General features: G+C 34.4%; 1 protein-coding gene across 7 annotated transcripts in view; it reads left to right on the forward strand.

The window, feature by feature from the left end:
• Positions 1 to 16,120, forward strand: part of KIAA1109 (KIAA1109 ortholog) — a 234,877-nt gene that overhangs the window by 201,364 nt on the left and 17,393 nt on the right. For 4 of the 7 annotated variants that reach the window (XM_033215165.1, XM_033215168.1, XM_033215167.1 and 1 more), the window contains 9 exons: positions 1,174 to 1,389; positions 2,530 to 2,710; positions 3,239 to 3,440; positions 4,979 to 5,140; positions 5,668 to 5,807; positions 8,301 to 8,502; positions 12,481 to 12,681; positions 13,439 to 13,618; positions 15,682 to 15,819. In XM_033215165.1, the coding sequence (XP_033071056.1) occupies positions 1,174 to 1,389; positions 2,530 to 2,710; positions 3,239 to 3,440; positions 4,979 to 5,140; positions 5,668 to 5,807; positions 8,301 to 8,502; positions 12,481 to 12,681; positions 13,439 to 13,618; positions 15,682 to 15,819 (1,622 nt within the window). The remainder of the gene's footprint in view (positions 1 to 1,173; positions 1,390 to 2,529; positions 2,711 to 3,238; positions 3,441 to 4,978; positions 5,141 to 5,667; positions 5,808 to 8,300; positions 8,503 to 12,480; positions 12,682 to 13,438; positions 13,619 to 15,681; positions 15,820 to 16,120) is intronic. The other 3 variants (XM_033215169.1, XM_033215170.1, XM_033215171.1) reach the window with 3 other exon arrangements.

Consider the following 16,120-nt stretch of genomic DNA (forward strand, 5'->3'; position numbering starts at 1 on the left):
TGGGAGTGCTAATATCTCTTTGAGATCCCGATTTCAATTCTTTTGGATATATACCCAGAAGTGGGATCTCTGGATGATGTTGTAGTTCTACTGTAATCTGTTGAGGAGTCTCCATACTGTTTTCCCTAGCAGCTGCACTATTTTGCATTCCTACCAAAATGTCCAAGGATTGTTTTCTCCATGTCCTTGCCAATACTTATTTTTTGTTTTTATTTAAATAATAGTCATCTTAACAGGTATGAAGTCATAATCTCATTGTGGTTTTGATTTGCATTTCCTTGATGACAGTAATATTAAGCACCTTTTCATATACCCGTTGGCTGATTCTTTGCAGAAATGTCTACTTAAGTTCTTAGCCAGTTTTTAAAATTGGATTTTTTTTGCTTTCTGAATGCTAGGATTTTCTTACATACTTTGGGAATTACCCCCTTGTCAGATATATGGTTACAAATATTTTCCCCCATTCCATGGGTTGCCTTTTCACCCTATTGATTGTTCCCATTGCTTTGCAGAAGCTCTTTTAGTTTGATGTCCCATTTGTCTGTTTTTACTTTTGTTGTCTGTGCTTTTGGTATCAGGAAATCATTGCCAAGACCAGTGTTATGAAGCCTTTTCCCTATATTTTCTTCTAAGAGTTTAACAGTTTCAGGTGTTATGTTAAGTCTTTAATCCATTTTGAGTTGATATTTTTGTATGGTATAACGTAAGGGTTCAATTTCATTTTTTTGATGTAGATATCCAGTTTTTTCCAGCACCATTTGTTAAAGAGCTTATGGCATTATTTTTATTTCCTTGTTCTGTCTTTAATAAAATCTGGAAAGTAACATTTAAATGTTATAATTTGAGAAAATGAAATATTTTCCAACACACACAGTATAGTTTGTATACTGATATTTAGACTCTTAAAAGTGGTGATAAAAAAAAAAAAAAGTGGTGATTAAAAAAAAAAAGTGGTGATTATGTCTGTGTCCTCATCACCTAGCACATAACCTGGCATATAATGGTTATTCAGTACATAATAGCTGAGTAAAATGACTCCATTAAACTCACTCAAGTTAATTTATAAAATAGTAAAATTTATTTACAGACTGTTGCTCACATAACATGTTTAATAGTTTGTTAAAAAGAACTCTCATTTTACTACAATGTAATGATCAGTTGTTCTTTCTGTAGACACACATCTCGTAAAAAAGCAACAGGCTTTGCTGCTGTTCATCAGCTATTTACAGAACGCTGGCCAACAACACCAGTCAATAGAAGTCTTAGTGGCACGGCTACAGAGAGAAATATTGACTTTGAACTTGATATACGGGTTGAAATTGATAGTGGGAAATGTGTACTCCACCCAACCACCCTTCTACAAGAACATGATGATATAAGTTTGAGAAGGTAAGAAATTGATTAAAAAAGGATACATGTAGCTTTATCTATTAGAAATACTATTCATATATCACTGAATTATAACAAACTTCTCCATCCCAAAATGCAGATTTCAAGTGTAAATGTAATTATAGTTATAATGGTCAAGTGGTTATTTCTTACACAATTTCTTATAAACAAGTGCATAATATTTTCTGGCAACTAGAAATTGATGTCTGATTTAGAGTCTGGCAAAGTTTTTAATTACAATAGTTATATCTTTGGAATTCTTTTAACATACATGAATTTCTCAGTGTCCCTGTATTATACATATTTCAGTTTTAAAGAACAACATAGTGCTCAGAAGTATCTTGGTTACTGAGAGTTTTGATGAGTTCATAAAGAAACAAGAAAGACTGGGAGACAGTTACGCAGACCTCAGTAGACTGAAATTGTGTTCAGGATATAACTGCAGCTTTACTATTTGTTTACATCACTAACTAAATGATGATATAAACAGGATTAACATATTTTTTCTTTAATTTTTTTCTTTTCTAATCTAAAAATGAACTGTAAAAAAAAAAATAGTTATAATTGAGTGGATGGGTGGACATGTAGATAAAAAGAATGCTGACCATTATTGAAACTGGGTAGTGGAAACATGGAGGATCATTAATCATACTATTCTGGTTACTTTTTATATGTTCAAAATTTTCCATAATAAAATATTTAATTGAGGCTTTTATAAAATAAGAGAAAATAAAAAGGTACTATAAACAGTTAAAATGAAGTAGTGATGATAAAAAGAATGACTATTAGTTTATTTTTGATTGAACCATAACCCATAATAAATTGCTAATATTTAGCTGTATTTTTACCTATATAAAGGGCAGTTTCATTTGGTTCAACCTAGTATGTTCAAATGAAAGTCACAACCTTAGGAAAGAAAAGTAACTGCCCTGTATAGTTATGGAACATACAACATTTACATTATTCATGCAAGGCATTAACCAGTCTCGCTAGAGATACTGATGAACTTTAGTTTTTTTCAGCTTCCTAAATGAAGGATTATATTCCATTTACTGTAAAAATAAAAGTTAGCTTTTAAACAAAAAAAAAGAGATAAATGTGTCATTTTTTAGAACGATAAGAACATTTTTCTGTTCACAGGAGTTATGATCGAAGTTCCAGGAGCTTAGATCAAGATTCACCTTCAAAAAAGAAGAAGTTTCAAACTAATTATGCTTCTACCACCCATTTAATGACCGGCAAGAAAGTGCCATCATCTCTACAGACAAAGCCTAGTGACCTAGAAACAACAGTATTTTACATTCCTGGAGTTGATGTAAAGGTAAAAACCTAATTGCCTAGGGTAAGGGATTAGACTATTGGTAGCAATGTTTATTTTCCATCATATATGTTCATCTTTTTCTCATTATATTAAAATGAGACTTAGTAACTTTTTTGTCTAATATGGCCATATTCTGGACAGAAGAACATCAAAACTGCAGGTTCCCACTTCATTTATATAGCATTTTCCATGGAAGTTTAATGGAAAGAAGTTCAGTTTTTTAATAAATTGATATTCATAACAAACTTGCTAAACCTCGCCTAGTGCAACTTCATTAAACAATTTTTTAGATTCTAGAATTATAGAATCATAGACTATTCAATTTGAAAGGACATTAAAGATTATCTGAAACTACCTTTTTATTTTAAAAAATGAATAAAAGCAAAGAAACTTGCCAGGATCACAAAGCTAACTTTTAAAAGATAAAAGTCTTCTGACTTCCAATGTTCTTTTCTACATTTTTCTATATTTCTTGATTTTCCTCATCTTCATAATTTTAATTTTAAAAGTTTATTTATTTCAATACAGTTGCATTACAATTCCAAGACGCTAAAGACTGAATCACCTAATGCCTCCAGGGGATCTTCCTTGCCAAGAACACTCTCCAAAGAGTCCAAGCTGTATGGTATGAAAGATAGTGCAACATCTCCTCCTTCTCCTCCTTTACCTTGCACTGTCCAGAGCAAGACTAACACCTTACTTCCTCCCCAGCCCCCACCTATTCCCGCAGGTATTTAAGGAGTATATAGTCTATTTTTTGTCATTTTTAAAATTTTTAGTTATTACCTACTTGCTCTTTTGAGACTTTCCAATGCACATGTTTAAGAAAAAAGGACATACACTTGTCAATAATGACTATACAGACTTCATATATGGAAGTGTGGGCCAACCATTTTCACCTGTTTTTGAAATTGATATTACTTTAGAATATCTGTTATAAAATAAACAATATACCAAATAGTTTACTTACTTAAATTTTTCGGTCTGTACATATAAAAAGAGTAGTTTTATGTAGCTCAAATTTGGGAGCTTATGATCAGATGGAAGTATCAAACGTGAGAGTACATTGGGCTTAAACATTTATTACTTCTCTGTTGTATAACACATTACCCAGCATTTATGACTTATAACCTCAACCACAGGTTCTGTTGATCAGAAATGTAGGCAGTTTGGCTCAGTGGATCTAACTCATGGTCTTTTACAAGATTGTAGTCATGACATTGGCTAGGGCTAGAATCATCTGAATACCTGATTGGGGCTGAAAAATCTGCCTCCATCATGTCTCAGTCATGTGACTGGCTAATTGGTACTTCAGTTCCTCTCATGTGGGCTTCTCTAATGGGCTTCTTGAGTGTTCTCCAAAAGAGACCTGTGTGATGAGTAAAACCTTGTGGTAGAAGGTCAGTATGGAAGTAAACTACACAAGGGTATGAATACCAGGAGGCAAGGATCATTGAACGTCATCTTGGAATCTGGCTACCATAGCACATGAATGATACCGTACATACATGGCAAGATTTCCAAAAAATATCAGACTAGACAAGAATTATTTGAAACAGTTTCATTTGGGAGACAAAACCTGATATATAAACTTTTAAAATAGTAATTATGCTGAGAATGCCTAATACCACTTTTCAGTTAACAAGGCACACCTGTGTCCATTAAGTGCATGGCAGATATTAACGCCTTTTATAAATGAGGAAAGTTAAGGCTCATAAAAGTTGGATTTCTTTTCTAGATTTGAACAACTAATAAATGTTAAGAGCTGGAAACCTTAGCCAAAGCTAGCTAAGTCTTAGATGTTTTACTCATTCTCCTGAAGCAGATATATTTAGTTAGGTAAAAGGAAAGAGAAATGGCATCCCATATAGGGAAGCATTATAAATATGTACAAGCTAAGCCTAGGAAAGCCTGAGAACAGTGACATTTTTCTTCACTTGCCACTAAATATTGTTAAAGTTCTCTATATCTTCTTCAGTGGACAAAATGACTAATGCTAATGAGAGACTAAGCAAAATATAAAGCTGAAAAACTGGACCAAAACTTGTGACGTACAGCAAGTAGGGATAACCACCTTATTATATGTCATTAATTGCCTCTGTATTCTAACATTAACATATCATTCCTATCAACCTGCTACTTTTATTATTTTCTTGTAAGGCCTTAAATGTGAGGTACTTCACCTGATTAAACTTTAATATAATTCAAATTTCTGTTTAATTGGAACTTTTTATAAAATCCATTAAATGGAATTTCTAAATGTTCTAGCCAAAGGAAAAGGAAGTGGAGGAGTAAAAACAGCCAAGTTATATGCCTGGGTAGCACTTCAGTCATTGCCAGAAGAAATGGTTATCAGTCCCTGCCTATTAGACTTTCTGGAAAAAGCTCTGGAAACTATCCCAATTACACCAATTGAAAGGAATTATACAGGTAAGCATCCTTCTTATATACCTGCCCATCACATATATTTTGGGATCTTATTATATAGAAGGTTTTCTTAATGCTATTATACATTATTACATAATATATGCAATTATAAATATTAAAGAATTATAAACTGTAAAAGAACTTGAGAGATCATCTAATTGTCATTTACAAATGAAGAAACTAAGTCCTGGTAAGGTTACATAACTTTCCCATGGCCCCAGCTAGTTAATGACAAAATTAACATTTAGGTTCTACATCCTTAGTGTGTCCCTTGGACTGGAATCTCTTTGAGGGCAAGGATATAATCACTAGTTTCTTTGTACAGTGTTTGGTATAGCAGCAGGAAAATTTGAGTTTGGGGGAATGAGCAAGAGGTGAGAACAGGGAAAAACGTATAGAATGAAGGGCTACAGAAGCAAATGTTTCTGGGTGTTCATACCTCTCATCTCACTTGTATAAACAATAAGGATCTTTTAATAAATAGTTTGCCTTTGATCTAATAATAAAACTTAACCAGATATTTTAAACAGCTGTCAGCTCACAAGATGAAGATATGGGACATTTTGAAATACCAGATCCTATGGAAGAATCAACAACATCACTAGTGTCATCTTCAACATCTGCTTACTCTTCCTTCCCTGTAGATGTTGTGGTTTATGTACGAGTTCAGGTGACATACTTCATTTCTTTCTTTTTGTTTTAAAGAGGAATGTTTTTCTTAAGTTTATTTGAACACTTCAACATTATTACTGTTTAAAAGTTTTCTTAACCTCGGGTTCATGAACCTTTAGTATGTTTATGATGGCTTGGAGGTTGCTTGAGTATCTGTGAAGTATGTGTGAAATGTTACGTATATACAGATGCTGAAGTTATGATGCTGTTAAGTTCTGATAAACGCATCACAAACTGAATAGCATAAGTCAGTAATACATTTAATACACTTAACTTACTGAACATCATAGCTTGAACTAGCTTACCTTAAATGTGCTCAGAACACATTACTCTTCAGGTGGGTAAAGTCATCTAACACAAAGCCTTTTTTATAATAGTCTTGAATATCTCATGTAATTTATTGACTGTTTACTGAAAGTGAAATGCAGAATGGCTGTGTGGGTCCTCAAAATACAGGTTTTACTGAATGTGTATCACTTTTGCCCATCATAAAGTAGAAAAGTCCTAAACTGGAGATCATCTATATTCACTTTTCTACCAAGAAGTTTCATAGATCTTTGGGTTTTCAAAAATTAAAACTCATACTTCTGTGGCAAAAATAAAAATATTTAAGTTAAAACCCTTTTTAAAGCATTTTATGCCTTTATTTTGGCACCTTAATTTCTTGCCATTATAGTTCTTTCTGGGCAGATACAAAGTGTAATTGAGATGTAAAGTCACAATAGTACTTTTGTTAAAAATTTTGCTAAGCAGCCGGGCGCGGTGGCTCAAGCCTGTAATCCCAGCACTTTGGGAGGCTGATACGGGCGGATCACGAGGTCAGGAGATCCAGACCATCCTGGGCTAACACGGTGAAACCCCGTCTCTACTGAAAAATACAAAAAACTAGCCGGGCGAGGTGGCGGGCGCCTGTAGTCCCAGCTACTCTGGAGGCTGAGACAGGAGAAGGGCGTGAACCTGGGAGGCGGAGCTTGCAGTGAGCTGAGATCCGGCCACTGCACTCCAGCCCGGGTGACAGAGCAAGACTCCGTCTCAAAAAAAAAAAAAAAAATTTTGCTAAGTGTTACCTAGTTTTTATTTTTTATTCTAAAATGCAGTCCTACCAATAGGCCTTTGAGAGTATATATTAGCATATATACTATACCAAATATAGTATATATTTAATTAAATCTGTTTATCAAGGAGGATTTAAAACTACTTGTATCAAAACTTCAGGGTTTAGTTGATCCTCAATTAAAATCTAATAATCAATCTTAAGAGTAAAGGAAACACTAATGGTCATCTGTTCCAACTATCTTCTATAACGTTAATGTGGCCAAAGAGCTTCAGTCTTACATTGTAGAATTTTTAGCTAGCTTTTTTAAAGGCCTGATGAAAACAGAATGAATGAGGGCTTGAGAGTTATAAAACCTTTGGGCTGGGTGCAGTGGCTCACACCTGTAATCACAGCACTTTGGGAAGCTGAGGTGGGTAGATCACTTGAGCCCAGGAGTTGGAGACCAGCCTGGGCAACATATGGAGACCCCATCTCTACCAGGAAAAAAAAAAAAAAATTAGCCAGGTGTGATGGTGTGCATCTGTGGTCCTAGCTACTTGGGAGGCTGAGATGGGAAAATTGCTTGAGACTGGTAGGTTCAAAGACTGCAATGAGCCATAATTGCACCACTGCAGTCCAGCCTGGGCAACAGAGTGAGACCCTGTCTCTAAAAAAACAAAAACCAACCTTTGTTATTATGAACAAGTTTAATATGAGCATAAGTATTTTTAAGGTTCTGAACTATAACCAACCTTTGTTATTATGAACAAGCTTAATATAAGCATAAATATTTTTAAGGTTCTGAACTATCTAAATATCTAAATACAGTCCCTCCGTATACTTAGGAGATTGGCTCTAGCACTACCCCTGCCCCCCACTATGTATACCAAAATCCACACATACTCAAGTCCCGAAGTCAGCCCTGAGGAATTACTAACAAAGAAAAGAGACAGCCCTCTGTATATGTGGGATTTTCATCCCAAATACTGTATTCTCAATCCATGTTTGGCTGAAAAAAATCCATATGTTAATTGGACCAGTACAGTTCAAACCTGTGGTGTTCAAGGGACAACCGTCTTATTGTTCTGAGATGGCTCCTCAAATATTTAGGTTTTTTAAAATGATAGCATTTTTTTAATACATTTTGATTTTTATATCATGCTTCTGTTTAAAAAAGCTAGGACAATAAACACAAAATCTTAAGTATCAAATGGGTAAACATGATCAATATACGTAGACAGAAATGGAAATTAAATGTAACTTTTGAAATCCAAAGTGAAATTTCTTAACTTCCCTGTAGATGTTGTGGGTTATGTATGAGTTCGGGTGATATACTTCATTTCTTTCTGTTAAAAAAAAAAAAGTTTCTTAAGTTTATTTGAACATTTCAATATTATTTCCATGTAAAACTTTTCATATATCGAGTTCTTGGAAACCTTTTTCTGTTGTTTTTAGCCCTCACAGATAAAATTTAGCTGTTTACCAGTATCAAGAGTAGAATGCATGTTAAAGCTGCCATCCCTGGATTTGGTGTTTTCTTCAAACCGAGGAGAACTGGAGACTTTAGGGACTACATATCCTGCAGAGACTTTATCCCCTGGAGGTAATGCTACTCAGAGTGGAACAAAGACTTCTGCTAGCAAAACTGGAATACCAGGTATAGATAATGTTCTTTTATTCCTCTAGTATAAAGCCAAATACTATTTTTAAATGAATATTTTAATAGTAATTAATACATATTTTAAAATATATTTGGAAAAGGGGAATATCTGAGGATTATTTATAGAAAGAAATCTATAGTAGACCAATGTTTTGAGTATATTTCATGTGTTACTTGAACTTGAGTACCCTTTGGTTTCTATTTTTAGCTGAATGGCAATTAGACAGTATTTTGAATTTGGCTTGAATGTACATACTACAAGCGCTATGACATAACTACTATATAATAATTCACACATTCAAGTACTTTTGAATATCTTTTATCTTAAGCTATACTTGACATTCAGGAGTAATCAGTACTATAAATGGAAAATAAGAACCATAGTGTTACCTTACAGGGATTTTTTATCACACTGAGTGAAAACTGTATCAAGTAGCAGTAGCATATGTATTTTTAAAGGGCAAATTTGGTTATCTAACTCAAATATGTGTTTCATAAAGGTTTTGTTTTTAAAATATAATTGATTTCCTGAGATGATAGGCATTCCTCACTATGTTAAAGCTGGGTGCCATTTCTGCCCTAAAAATGAAACAGAGATCACACATGCAAATGGTAAAGATTTTATTGAATACCTCTGAAAAAAAGAGACTAGACTGAATGAAAACTGATAAGACTGGAATATAGTTAAAATAGTGGTTCTTAACCAGGAGCTATCTTGTTGGCAATATTAGGAGACAATTTTGATAGTCATAACTGAGGGTTTACAGCTGGCAGCTAGAAGGGAAGCCAGAGATGTTACTAAACATTCTATAGTATATATGACAACCCCCTCCACTCCCAAAGAATTATGTGGTTGAAAATGTCAATAATGGCAAGGCTGAGAAGGCTTGCATTAAGAGTGAAAAAAATAAAATCCCAAATTCCATTTTTGAGAGGCAAGAAGACTGTGGAGGGCGAATTACCTTTCTGATTTGTAAGGAAATACAGCTCAGGTTTTGGGTCCTACTTTTTGAGAGTCATCTTAGATTCAAATCTTTATTCTAATAATCTTATCAAGCATCAGTTGGAAAAATTATTACAAACTGGCTTGTGAGAAAGCATCCCAAAATTCATCTTTGAAAAATTGAAATTATATCTTGAACACAGTATTTACTTGTACTAGTGGGGAAATTGTTACAGGAAATCATTTGTTTTGCTGTGTGAATCTCAGTTTTCACAACAAAATTGGAAAACAAAAAGGTTGATATCTTAGAAATAAAGATTTTGCTAATGTGGTCACCCATTATCTAGTACTTAGCTCCAAAATATTGCTGTTGGAGTTGTGTTGTCAACAAAATATTGTAAGTGGTAGTGTTGGTTTTTGAAAAACATTTTCTGATTATAAAATTTACACTCACTATTCATTATAGAAAATGAAGAGTACTAAAGGTGAAATGAAAATGAGAATATCCCTTTATCCTAGATAACCAGTGTTATCTCTGATAACACTACAACATTTCTATAGTGATACAATATTTTTCCAAGGCAAAAACTGAAATATGGCCTCTTCTATGTAACTTTTTAAAATTTAAAATATCATAGGTATTTTCCTAAATTATTAAATATTCATCTCTAAAAGTAATGGCTATAAGATATTCCATCAGTTTGATCATATACTTGAGATTCCATGGACTGTTTTGCTTTCAAAATAATACTAAAGTCAACATCTTTATATGTAAATATTTTTAAACAAATATATATTCTTAGGAGAAATTCTTAAAAGTGGAATTTCTAGGTTAGGAAGTACGAACATTTTGAAAGTGTTTGATACATTTGCTTTCTGGTAAGACTGTAACATTTCTACACCCTCACTACAGTGTGTATGGACACCAGTTCATTGTATTCTTCCCAACACTGCTTTAAATTTAACTTTAATCATTGTCAATGTGATGGATTAAAATTGGATTTTATTAATCTGTACTCTATTACTTCATTAGCTATTTCTTGGGAGTGGTAAATATATGCCCGTGCCCATGCCCATTTCTCTTTTGGAATGTTAATCTTTTTCTTAATGACAAACTGTCCTAATGTCATCAATTATTAGCACTTAAATTATTATAGCAGTATATATGCACCATGCTAGGAATAGGTAGTGAAAGGAATATGAAATGAGACACTTTTTTATGCCCAAATTTTATGATTCCTTAGAAAACAACAGAAATGAATAGCACCCCTCATTTGATCATTATAAAATATTCAAGGAATGATGATGAGAATATATAGGTTGTCACAATATCCATTCTTTCAAAGGATCTTTGTGGTCTGGGTCAGTGCTAGGGCATAGTAATAGTGAACTTAGCTAATAGACGTGGTTCATACTTACTAATGTGGAACCTAAACTGAATTTGGAGAAACAAATAATAGCCCAGCAGACAAGCTTATTTTAAATGGAAACGTGAGGTGAGTATGAGTTAGCCAAGCAGAGAGTTGGGGGAACGGACGCTCCTGGGAGAGAATACAAAATCCACAAAGAAGAAACAGTTTGGCAACTCTGAATAACAAAAAGGAAAAAAAAGCCATTGTTAAGTGTGGAGACTGGCATAAGAAGGGTTTAGAGAGACAGGAAAGAGTCAACTCATGTGGGAAAGCCACTGAAAGGTTAAGCAAGGGAGTGGATATGATTCACGTACATACTTTTAGAATATCAGTCCAGCTGCAGTGCGGTAGTTGATTGGAGTAGGACGAGGCAAGGAGAACTGTTTCTGTAGTCCAGACAGAGTTAATAATTGCTTAAGCTACAATGGCAGCAGTGAGATGGAAGGAAATGGACAGACTTTATATGCCTGAGATATAGAAATGATGAATGATAAACCGCATGACAGACAGTCAGGAGTAGGAAAGATGACAGATAACTCCTAGGTTTTGGTTGAGCTATTTTCTTTTTATTTATTTATTTATTTATTTTTGAGATGGAGTCTCGCTGTGTTGCCCAGGCTGGAGTGTAGTGGGGCCATCTCGGCTCAATGAAGCCTCCAACTCCTGGGTTCAAAGAATTCTCCTGCCTCAGCCTCCTGAGCAGCTGGGATTACAGGCGCAGGCCACCACGCCCGGCTAGTTTTTGTATTTTTAGTAGAGATGGAGTTTCACCATATTGGTCAGGCTGGTCTCAAGCTCCTGACCTCATAATCTGCCCGCTTCAGCCTCCCAAAGTGCTGGGATTACAGGCATGAGCCACTGCGCCCAGCCTGGTTGAGCTATTTTCATGACGTATTCATTTACTGGAGATGGGGCCCACTGGAAGAAAAGCAAATTCAAGGAAAAAGATCAAGAGTACAGTTCGGTTTAAATGCCTGTGAGCCATTCTAATAGGAGGTCAAGTAGGCAGTTGTAATATATAAATCCAAAGGAGGTCTGGTCTGGACATACATTTTTGAATCACCAGCAAAATCATTTAATAATCTATTCAAATGGTCTCTTTTTAAAATGTTTTTGGAATTTACCTGTACATCCCTAGTAAATGTTACCAACAAGGACACTTGGCTCTCCACACGAGATCTTTTTACTTTCTGCATTTGCATACCTTGCCCTGTTTCCACTGCATCTACTGAAATGTGGACTCCAAGTATATGATATAGATTTTTTACAGTATGTTCTCCTCCCCTTTTGCTTAAGCCCCAGCTATTTTGGGCCTCTTCCACTGCCTGCTTCTAGGAGTCAAGGAGAAAATAGGAAACCATGCAGTAGGCCAAACATATATATAAAAATAATTGTTTTAAGGATGAACAGAATATTCAACCCTGGTGTAAATTAATTGGTAAATACACCTAAGTCTTTATTTCAGTTTTAAGGATTTAAATCTATTGATCTGTTAAATCTATTGATATTGTTTGAGTGTCTTCATTTTATTCTGAAGTCATGTTTGGTTCTTAAGAACATATTATTGACTGGCCTTTTTTTCTTGTGGCTTATATTTTCAATTTCCTGTGCTCACTGTAGGTTCATCAGGATTAGGCAGCCCTCTTGGCCGAAGTCGACATAGTAGTAGTCAGTCAGACCTGACCAGTTCCAGCAGTAGTTCATCTGGCTTGAGCTTCACTGCATGCATGTCTGACTTTTCCCTTTATGTATTTCATCCATATGGAGCAGGGAAACAAAAAACTGCTGTTTCTGGCCTTACACCTGGATCAGGAGGATTAGGTATACTTTGCATGTTCATGTCTTTTTCAGATTTACGGCATGTTTTCAAACTTCCAAGCTTTATTTTCATAAATCATAAAGGACATACCCAAGATCATTTTTATATTTTTCCTCTTTGATAATACCTATCTCATATTTACATAAGTATACATATACAATAAGTAATTCAGGTGAATTAATTATACAAGAATTTTAAAATTCAGAATATTTTCTAAGTGATATACACAGCACAGTAATCTCTGGATATCAGAGATTACTTATGTCACTGAAATGTTTAAATGTCTTAGCAAATCACTGTCCATTTACATAACAAATTGTATATAAAGTAAAATTTTAAAGTGCATGGGTCACATTTGTTAATTTAAAAAGAGACTATAATTTAAGTCAGCCATTTAGTGAAATCAAATTTCATTGTCACTTTGAAGTGCAGATGAACCACTGCAAATGCATAAAAGCTTATTAGTAACTAACTCTTGACTTGTATTTAAATAAATGATGAAAACATATATTCCATGTCAATTCTAGTTGCTATTGTTGGAGAAGGGCTGTAAAAATCACCAATTATGTTTATGGGTTTGAACCTCTTAAACTGTTGTTAGGAAAGCTAATGCTTATTAGATCACTCTGCTTAAATTTTTACCTCAAGTGATTTTAATTCATGGCATATTACAGTGTATTAGATAATTTTCACCTAATTAGACAGCTGTGTGTATATATGTATACATGGATGTGGGGGTTGTGTTTGTTTGTTTTAAAGGCAATGTGGATGAGGAGCCCACTTCAGTCACTGGTCGAAAAGATTCACTCAGTATAAACCTTGAGTTTGTAAAAGTGAGTTTGTCACGGATCAGGCGTTCAGGAGGTGCCTCATTTTTTGAAAGTCAGTCTGTAAGCAAGTCTACAAGCAAAATGGACACTACATTAATAAATATATCTGGTACTCAATTTTACAGTTTTTAAATTAAAATATTGTTTTCCAAAATTAAATAATGGCCTCTGTTTTAGTAGTGTTTAAACATTAAGTCACTTAATGTTAAGCTTTCAGTGATAAGTTGATATAAAGGAGAGGAATGCCCAGCCTGTGGTACTATCTCAATCCAAGTAATCAATGTTAGGAATATAATTTCTAGATAAATAGACATATCACCCAAGGTCCAAATATGCCCAATTACATCAGTAAAAGTTGCTTCTTTTCTTCACTTTTCCTCCACCATGAATTGGTACAGTTTCTTTGTGTTTTTCTAATTATAAATGCTTAAAACACTAAAACGGGATGAGTGATGTTTAAAAATGTTTACTTGACGTCAGAAGACCTTGAATTGTGTGCATATATATTGCTGGTTTTATAAACAGCTATATAACTATGGGCAAATCATTCATTTCCTTTACATTGTGATTTGAGTATTTAAAATTAAATGCAAATAGACATTCTGAAGAATCCAGAATACTGAGTAAAAGCTTTCATAATTATGAATCAAATAAATACAGTATGTTCACTTAACCCAATATTCTGCAAATATATATTAAGCCTGTGTTTTAGGGTAAACTTTTACCTCAAATTGCTAGGTGATTGAGGGGAACAGGCATGAATAAGACAAGGTCTTACATGTAGACAAATGAATGAGTCCAAGATAATGAATGCTATAATGGAGCTTTATATAAAGAGGAGGAAACAATAAATTCTGTCTTGTATGAGAAATCAGAAAAGGCTTCACATAGGAAATGTTATTTGGCCCACATTTTGAAAAATGAGTAGGAATATTCTTGGAGGTAGCAACATGGTATTCAATGGCACAGAAGCATCAAAATGTATGCTTCTGGATCATATACTTTGATTTGCTGTGGCTAAAGCATAGGGTATTAGTGAACATTTAATTGGTTGTACAAAGTAGATGGAGCCAGAAAGAGAGAGGCTAGAGGCAAAGCTGATAAAATAGGACCTGATTGTGTAAGGACTCATATCATATGGAAGCTAAAGAATTGGGTTCTGATTATTTCGGCATAATCAGAATTGCTGTGTTAAAAGCCATTAGAGAAGCCATTACAGGTTAAGAAATGGGGTGATGCTTCAGAATGGTGTTTTAGAAAGAGAGTTGATGGCAGCCTGAAAGATAGGAAAGAAAAGATGCTTGAGGAGGCTGCTGAAATAGACCATGCAATAGCAGATGAGAGCATGAACTGTGGCAGTAAAAAAAGGAGAAAAGGGAATGAGGAGTGGGTTGAAGAGAGAGAGAAGAGAATCCCTAAGCTTGAGTACAAATTGTATTAGGGGCAATAGAGGAGACAAGAATGCCTCAAACTTTTAGCTTAGATGACTGAAGGAGCAGTGAAGCCATTAATTTAGAAAATAAAGAAGGAAATGTCTATAGGACATTTAGGTGGAAGGTTCTGGTAGACAATTGACTTAGGGGCTATGGCTGTGTAGGTATGGGCTCAGACAAAAACAAGTTTTAGCTGTGGGAGTCATTGGCATGTAAACCCTATAGAAACTATGGTAGAAGAATAGAAGAGCACATACAACAGGAGTAGAAGAATGCTCCAGAGCAGAACTCTGGAAGAAGGCCATCAAAATGTTTTTTGTCTAAAGTCACTGCTATCAGTCTGATAGGAAAATAGTAGTCCCTGCCACACAACTATTTGGTTTACAATTCCTTTTGAGAAAATTTGTATATCAGCTCATCTTGATTATTCATTTTCCATAATAGAAAAGACTGTTGTATTAAAATTGAAAGCTGGCTATCAGACTGATCTTTAGGACTTCTCTGAGGAGTTCATGATAAAGTGATAATAGAATTCCAACTTGCCATCACCTCAAAAAAGGGAAATGGTACTAACAATGTTAGAATATGCTGTTTTTGTAATTTGTGCAAGAACATGTCACTAATCATAATATGTAACTTAAGTATAATTCAGCTTTATAATAACCCTGTCTTATACCTAGCATGTGAAAACCTTAAAGGTTTTAGAAATCTGTACTAACAAATGTTATTTATGTATCAGCTGTTTGTGATATAGGGTCTGCCTCGTTTAAATATGATATGCGCCGACTCAGTGAAATTCTGGCATTTCCAAGAGCATGGTATAGAAGAAGTATTGCAAGACGTCTATTCCTTGGAGACCAAACTATAAATTTGCCAAGTAAGCTTGTTATGTAATTTTAATTTTGGTTACAGTAGCAGCAAGACCCACAATTGATAACACAAATGTGATCTTACTTGGTAGGGTGTATCATGTGACGCATTCAGTCATTCAAGAAATGTCCATTGGGCCCCTCTAGTATGCCAACCACAAGGGATATATTAGCACTGAGGATATATCAGAGGACTAAACAGACAAAAAGTCTTGTCTTCTTTGAGATTACATTCTAGCTGACTTTTTATTCTATAACTATCCTAACAAATTAGTAAATTTGTAAATTAGTAAATTTGTTAGTACATTT

The sequence above is a fragment of the Trachypithecus francoisi genome, unplaced genomic scaffold (genome assembly GCF_009764315.1).
Source record: "Trachypithecus francoisi isolate TF-2019V2 unplaced genomic scaffold, Tfra_2.0 Lachesis_group1, whole genome shotgun sequence".
NCBI lineage: Eukaryota > Metazoa > Chordata > Mammalia > Primates > Cercopithecidae > Trachypithecus > Trachypithecus francoisi.